Here is a 7,932-nt window from a genome sequence, read left to right as displayed (position 1 = left end):
TCACTAAAGACAGCTGTTTGCTGTGTTCATCTCTGAGAGTAAGTGATTCCAAATAGGAAAGGGGACAATGTTTTGTTTTGTTTCTGAAGTGACTCAAAATATCTGCATTTCTAACCAACATTTTCTATGTGTTGCTAAGAATTAGTTATCATTGCATTACTTCTGAAGATTACTTTGCAATTGCAAAGCTTGCCTGTGCTGATGTAATTCCATCCATTAGGGTATATAAGCTTCCTGATTTTGCACACCTTAAACGAGTTATTCATATCAGCATCTTTGCATTTCTAAAAATAACATTGTTAAATAAAAACTATGTCACAGAGTCAAACCAAATCTGTGCCTGAGCCATAAACCTTGTTCAGAAAGGCAGAACAAGAACTGAAGAAAGAGAGTTCAGTGCAAATATCAATTATTTCCATGGGTCCAACTCCCATATAGTAAGGATTGAATAGGATTTCAACCTTGGTTGCTTTGAACATGAACCAGAAGAGAATCCCAGGGGGAAGAGGGAAGGGAAGTAACTCATTCTGATCATTAAAATCAGAAGTCCAGAAGGGTCTTTTGTGGGCAATGAGGACTGCCCTCATTACCTCCAACCCTAGAGAGGCTATATCTTCGTTAGTAGGGATTGTAAATTATACTGTAAAGCACATTATATGAATTCCAAGTCCAATCCCTGGCATCTCCAGTTGCAATGATCTCAACACATAGAATGGCTAGAAAAGGATCTCACTGTCTGAAACCATGGGGAAGCTCCTGTCAGTGTAGATAATAATGGATTAGGTAGACCAATGGTTTGATGCAAGGTGTATTCAGACATGAGGAAAATTGCATTAGTTTTCCTGGTTATAATGTTGGTGCTTCTGTTGCATTTTCTAATGTTCCATTTGCACTGCAGTGCCTGTTGGGTTATGGAATTGGGGCTTTTGGACCACTGGCATGTAGCACTAAATTTCATTTGCATGAATAGGCATAGTGTCTCACAACAATGAATGTAATTGGACAATGTCACTACTTCCCATCCTTTCTGCACATGTATGCTTCTGTTCTCCCATGAGACCACCACAAAAACAGCAGGAAAGAACTGTATGCCAGTTTACTGCCCCAAATTTGATCACTTTACTCCTTTAATTTTCCAGGTTAAGGAGGCTGTAAATGGATTTTTTTCTAGATCAAATAATATGGAAATGAGTGCTAAACATGAGTCATATTCCATTATTTTTCTAGAAGTGGATTTTATGTTGTGTGGAAGCTCAAATATAATGAAGGAATTAACAGTCAGGGAAATGTCAGGGAAATGGAATAAACTGCTGTTTGAATGCAGCCTAAGTATTAGGCAGCTTAGCATGTATACAGAGATTTGGACAAACCATATTTCTTAAGAAGCCATTACAGAAAATGATAGAGTGAAGAGAAAGCAAAAATCTCTAGGACTGGCAATCCTCCTGTATTAGTTTGGACTTCTTTGCCCACATTAAGGCAAATAAATAGTTACTGTAATTAAATGCTGAACTAATTTGGAATTTCCAAAAACACATTCAAAATGAATAACTGAATGCGACTAGGGGTTGCAGTCAACACAGAACTACAGAGATCATTCCCTCAGCACAGGCATTTTTGCTTGCCAATGGAAAAATCTCCCATCTTCCCCCCCTCCACATATTGTTTTAAGGGTTCTCCTAACCCTCTGGAGCAAATTGAGTGGACACAGGGTCGGGGAGAGAAGAAAGTCCCATTGATGTATGGAAAGTCTTTGCACTGTCCTCTGCCAGCACAACAATTTAGTTGACTAGGGCCCTAGTTTTTAAAAACAAAATGTGTGAATTAGATTCTACTACTTCCTCAGAGATTAAGACTTCCAAAAAGCAAGGGGGCAAGAGAGCCTTGGTCAAAGCAAGACCCATCCATTCATATGTGGAATTATTTATTGTTATGCAAAGCCATCCCATTACTCAGAAATAAGTATTTCCGGGCCAAATTCAACTTGTGCTAGCAGAATCCAGTGCAACAATCCGGCTAATACATCAGGACTTTCGCCTTTCTTCTCCCCACCACATGACCCCTGCACTTTCCCTAAGCCTGTTTGGGAGGGTTAGAAAAAACCCCAAACATGGTGAAGGGTGTCAAGAGACATGATCTAGCAAGCAGAAACACTTGTGCTGACAGAACTATCATTTTAGGTTGACCTTGAATTCAGTGTTCAGTGGGGCTTGCTTCTAGGTAAGCATGCATAAGATTCTATACACATTTACAGTGGTACCTCGGGTTAAGTACTTAATTCATTCCGGAGGTCCGTTCTTAACCTGAAACTGTTCTTAACCTGAAGCACCACTTTAGATAATGGGGCCTCCTGCTGCCGCTGCACCGCCGGAGCACAATTTCTGTTCTTATCCTGAAGCAAAGTTCTTAACCTGAAGCACTATTTCTGGGTTAGCGGAGTCTGTAACCTGAAGTGTATGTAACCTGAAGTGTATGTAACCCGAGGTACCACTGTACTGACATCAGTGAGACTTCACTTACAGTGGTGCCTCGCAAGACGAAATTAATTCGTTCCGCGAGTTTTTTCGTCTAGCGAATTTTTCGTCTTGCGAAGCACGGTGTCGGAAAAGTTTTGGAAAAGCTTCAAAAATCACCAAAAACCTCAAAAAAGGCTATCACACCGCATTCTATGAGTTGCTCCTCGAAGTCAAGTCGCAACTGTATTAACGGTGTTAAGAAAAAGGAAACAAACTTGCAAGACGTTTTCGTCTTGCGAAGCAAGCCCATAGGGAAATTCGTCTTGCGAAGCAGCTCAAAAACCGCAAAACCCTTTCATCCAGCGAGTTTTTCATCTTGCGAGGCATTCGTCTTGCGGGGCACCACTGTACTTCTGAATAACTATGCATAGGATTTGACCATTTGCTAGTTGTCTCTGTATGGCTGCAACCATTTACTCACTTGCCTGAACTCGGTGGGGCTTACTTCTAAGCAGACATCCACAGGAATGCACTGCATATTTGTTATCATAATTGTGTGTAGATGCACCACAAATTTTACATAACAGAATCAGAACTGTAGAGTTGGAAGGGACCCCGAGGGTCATCTACTCCAACTTCCTGAAATACGGGAATCTCAACTAAAGCATCCAGGACAGATGGTCATCCAAATTCTGCTTATAAACCTCCAAGTAACCACTTTCTGAGGGAGTCCGTTCCACTGTCAAACAGCTCTTACCATCACAAAGTTCTCCCTAATGTTTAGCTAGAATCTCCTTGTAACTTGAAGCCATTGGTTCAGACCCTACTCTCCAGAGCATGAGAAAAAAAGCTTGCTTCATCATCCATGTGACAGCCCTTTAGATATCAGAAGATGACTATTATATCTCCTCTCAGTCTCCTCTTTTCCAGGCTAAACATACTGAACTCCCTCAAACATTTCTCATAAGGCTTGGTTTCCAGGCTCTTGATCATCTGTGCACATTCCAGCTTGTCAATGTTCTTCTGAAATTGTGGCACACATAATTGGACACAGCACTCCACATGTAGTCTGACCAGGCAGACTATAACATCCCTTGATCTGGACACTAGATTTCTGCATTAGCTTTACTTCCTGCTGCATCACACTGTTGACTGCTGTTAAGCTTGTGGTCTACTAAGTCCCCTAGATCCTTTTCCCATGTATTACTCACAAGCATGTTGGCCCCCATCTTATATTTGTGCTGCTGGTTATTCCTGCCTAAGTGTAGAACCTTGCATTTGTCCCTATTGAAATTTATTTTGTTAGTTTTCGCTCAGTTCTCCAATCTGTTAAGGTAATTTTGAATTCCACTTCTGTCTTCTGAAGCACTAGCTACCTCTCCTTGTTTGGTGTCATCTGCAAATTTGATGAGCATGCCCTCAATTCCTTCATCCAAGTCTTCTATAAAGATATTGAACAACAACAGGCCCAGGACAGAACCCTATAGCACCCAACTTGTCATTTTTCCAGAATGCTAGGGAACTACTAATGAACACACGTTGGACTGGGCCAGTCAACCAACCACAAACCCACCTAACAATAACCTAATCCTGCCCACATTTTACCAGCTTCTCCACAGGAAAATCATGGGGGGCTTTGTCAAAAGCCTTACTGAAATGTCCGGTTTTATCAAATGTATTTGAGAAGAGAGAGATTTGTTGTATTGATTTTTTTGTCCAAAGTACATAAGATATAGTTTTTGTATTAAAAAAAACTTAGCAAACAGCATTTTTTGACAGCACTACTGTCAGAATACTTTTCGCTTATGCAATCTCCTGTATGCTCTGGGTTGTTGATTTCCCCCTCCTCCTCCGTCAAGAAGTCCTCCTGTCCCAAGGGTTGTTTGCAACTTTATTTTCTCTCTTCAGCATGTATTTATGAGGAACCTTTCTGTATCTTACTTTATGCAGAGGTCATACGCAGAATGAATGATTTCAGCATATTATGTGCTTTAGCATAACCTTCAGCTTATAACAGGAGCAAATGCTTAGCCCCAAGTTCCTTCCAGGGTTTGTGCTACAAAAAAAGATTGTAGTGAACTCAAGTTGTTGAATATGGAGTGGGGGAAAGGGCTTAGGTGTCAGAGAAATGCTAATACGTGGCCAAATGGTCAAAAAGTGAATTACATTATGGCAACAACAGAGAATGTCTTCAGTCCTACAGACATACAGAAAAAAGAGGAAGACTGGACTCACTGTGATGGATTTTTAAAATGTAGGAAAGAGAGGGGTTTTTATATTATTGTCCTGAGGCTGACAGCTGAGAAACTGGATGAATCTGAAAATATGTTTCCTCCAGCCCAATCACTGGAAGGTGACTCTAACCTGAACCTACCATGATTTTATCTAATCTACTATACCTGAATCACAGTTGGACACAAGCATTGGTTAATACTTTGCTTCCTTTTTTATATCATAGAACTGTTGATTAATGACCCTTTAATGCCAACACTATGGGACGTCCTCTGGGATTTTAAAAATGTTTAGAAACATTGTTTTGTTTTTAGATTTTTGTGGTGTTTGTGGCCTTAAGTTCTATTAGCTGTATGCTCTTCATGTGGCTCATAAACAGCTTTTGTGGGGGGATTGACATTGAAAAGCAGTATGTAAATTGATTACATAAACAAACAAACTTGAAAGGCACCTTGAAGTCAGTTGGCAAGGCAGGTTTCAATCTCTACAAGAACATAGTTTCAGATAAGGCGTATATTCTAAGAATGCCTATAGTTGCACCCCCATTGATTGCTCAAGCATCTTGCCCAAGAAGAGGACAAGCAGATAACAGTGACACTCAGTAACAACGCAGTGATGATTACCCAGAAGAGTGGGAAAGGACTGCGTCTTAGAACTGGAAGCAAAGCTTGATTCTGAATGTGGTTTCAAACTCAACTGGGAAGTGCTGACAGAGGAATCACAGCAGTTTGTGATGCATCCTTATTTTGTGAATTCCAGTTAATATACAAGAAGAGCTCATCCCTGTAGAACAGTGGTTCTCAACCCAGATGTTGTTGGACTACAACTCCCATCATCCCTGACCACTGGTCATGCTCGTTAGGAATGATGAGAGTTGTAGTCCAACAACATCAGGGGACCCACAGGTTGAGAACCACTGCTGTAGAATGATAATGGGCTGCAGCAGGATAATCAGGAGGAAGTGCATAATTTTTTTCTGTTTCTACATTGTCCCAGAAGTACAATCCATTTTCGGACAGTTTCCAGAAAATGCAACAAGATAAACATTGCCCATTTTTTTAATATGGTGAACAAGAGCGAAGGTAAAGAATGGAACTGGATGTGGCTAGAGATCCAAATGCAGCATCATGGTGCATCCTCTTCACTGCCTCGTGATATGTTGTGAAACAAAGTGTATCACAACTCACGCTTTGATTTGCCTCACCCTTCAAAGCAAGCATCAACCAAGGGAATGGGATGGAGAGGGAGATTAAGCTCTGTTGCCTTTGGTACCAGGTGTCATGTAAAAATGAGTGCCATGACTTACTTTTCCTCCTCCATTTCCTTTGCCTTTTCTATGCTTCCTGATTGGGAGTCTGAGGGCAGGGATTGTCTTCTTCTCATTGATACTGGAAGCCTGAAGAGTGGAATAAAGTAGCCAGTCAAAACAATCATGGTGCAGTAATATTATTTCACCTCAACCACCCCATGGGCTTGGAGGATGCCATGCAGGGGGAAGAAGTATGACTTGATAAGCTATTGGTCCTTTACTCCAAGACTCTCCATTGCACACTTGGAGCCCACACTCACAGGGCAGTCCTCACAAGCCCTACACCATGGGTAGGCAAACTGAGGCCCGAGGGCCGGATCTGGCCTTCTAACTCCGGCCCGCGGACGGTCCAGGAATCAGCTTGTTTTTACATAAGTAGAATGTGTCCTTTTATTTCAAATGCATCTCTGGGTTATTTGTGGGGCCTGCCTGGTGTTTTTACATGAGTAGAATGTGTGCTTTTATTTAAAATGCATTTCTAGGTTATCTGTGGGGCATAGGAATTTGTTCATCCCCCCCCAAAATATATATATATATAGTCTGGCCCCCCACAAGGTCTGAGGGACAGTGGACTGGCCCTCTGCTAAAAAAGTTTGCTGAGCCCTGCCCTACACTGCTGTAGCCAGTTACTGTGGAACTGGCCAACAGCCCTTTGAGAACAAAAACAGAGGATCCACAGCAGGATTTGACTGGTCAGCCTTCAGAAGGCCACTGCACCTTGCTGGGACAACTTTCCTGAATGACAATATTCCAGCCAGTGCCTTCCAGAATCCTGACAGAGCCTGTCTTGCCTGTCATGACTCTGCCCTACTGAAACATATCTCTGCTGCAGTCAGCTTTCCCTGTGAGCCCTGAACTGTGACAGGAGAGGACAAGGCTCCATCTACCCAGGAACATCTGCTACCATCACAGGACAATGACTTACCTGGCCTCACAGGCACAAGCAACTAAAGTCATACTTCACAGGCGTGTGTGTGTGTGTGTGTGTGTGTGTGGTGTTTTAAAGAGTGTTGAACTACGGGACTATCACGGCGGTAGCTTTGTGTTTGCATGCAGAAATCTCTTTCTGAATCCTGAAGTGTTGTTTAAAAAAATAGATTTCTCAGAGGCATGCAGATGACGTTAAATATTTCCACACTTCACAGTGAATTGCTCATTCACCTGAGTGTTTAACTATGTCAATGTGTTCAACATTATCATATTTAATTGAATAGTTCAACAAGATAATATGCCAGTGCACATATCATTGTGAGGAATCTTTCAATGCCTTATTGGCTGACAATAGATAAGGCAACCCTCAAACAAAACACAAGGGACTTAGCATGTAAAAAATTATATACATGAGCAAAAATGAAATGCATAAAGAGTTTCCTAAAGGCTGATTACATATTAGGCATTTCACATCTCATCTCCCTTTATGAAAAGGGGTGGGAGTGGGGAGGAAGCAGGAAAAGATGCCATGGAAAGATAAAACATCTGGCAGCTCCAAATATGAGAAAACATTGCATCCAAACCTTAGGTTTAGGGCCAATTCCAACTTAATACGCAGCTCTGTATTCCACAGGAATGGGGGGCACCAATTTAGACTGATGGTACTACTTTCCTGTAGTATTTACCTGTCCCTGCTCCCAATATGCTTTGCTAGGTTGCCTGATTAAACACTCATATTATTGATCCATTCACCCAGATTTTGAGAAGTGTTTTCTACAGATTAGTCAACATCTGCCAAACCTCAGTGTTCTTAATTTCTGATTTATTTATTTTTTAATGTACAATAAGGCTGTTCTCAGTTTTTGGCGAGCAGCTGTTTTTAAAGGACAGAAAAACAGATACCTATTTTTCTTGTATATTCCAAGAATAATCTAAATACAAACCAAAATGATGACAAAAATGGTAATAAAACCAGCAGTGTATATGCAATGGATTTGATGGGCA

At 41.3% G+C, this 7,932-nt stretch overlaps 1 protein-coding gene across 1 annotated transcript in view; it reads right to left on the bottom strand.

Annotated features, from left to right (window-relative positions):
- LOC310704367 (uncharacterized protein) overlaps positions 1-7,932 on the bottom strand; it is a 375,036-nt gene that overhangs the window by 157,890 nt on the left and 209,214 nt on the right. Inside the window, exon 10 of the mRNA XM_083497727.1 lies at positions 5,995-6,084. Within this exon, the coding sequence (XP_083353853.1) occupies positions 5,995-6,084 (90 nt within the window). The remainder of the gene's footprint in view (positions 1-5,994; positions 6,085-7,932) is intronic.

Source organism: Podarcis liolepis (assembly GCF_965112155.1).
Source record: "Podarcis liolepis genome assembly, chromosome: 3".
NCBI lineage: Eukaryota > Metazoa > Chordata > Lepidosauria > Squamata > Lacertidae > Podarcis > Podarcis liolepis.
Note: the sequence above shows the minus strand (reverse complement) of the source record. Positions and strands in the feature narration are given on the sequence as shown.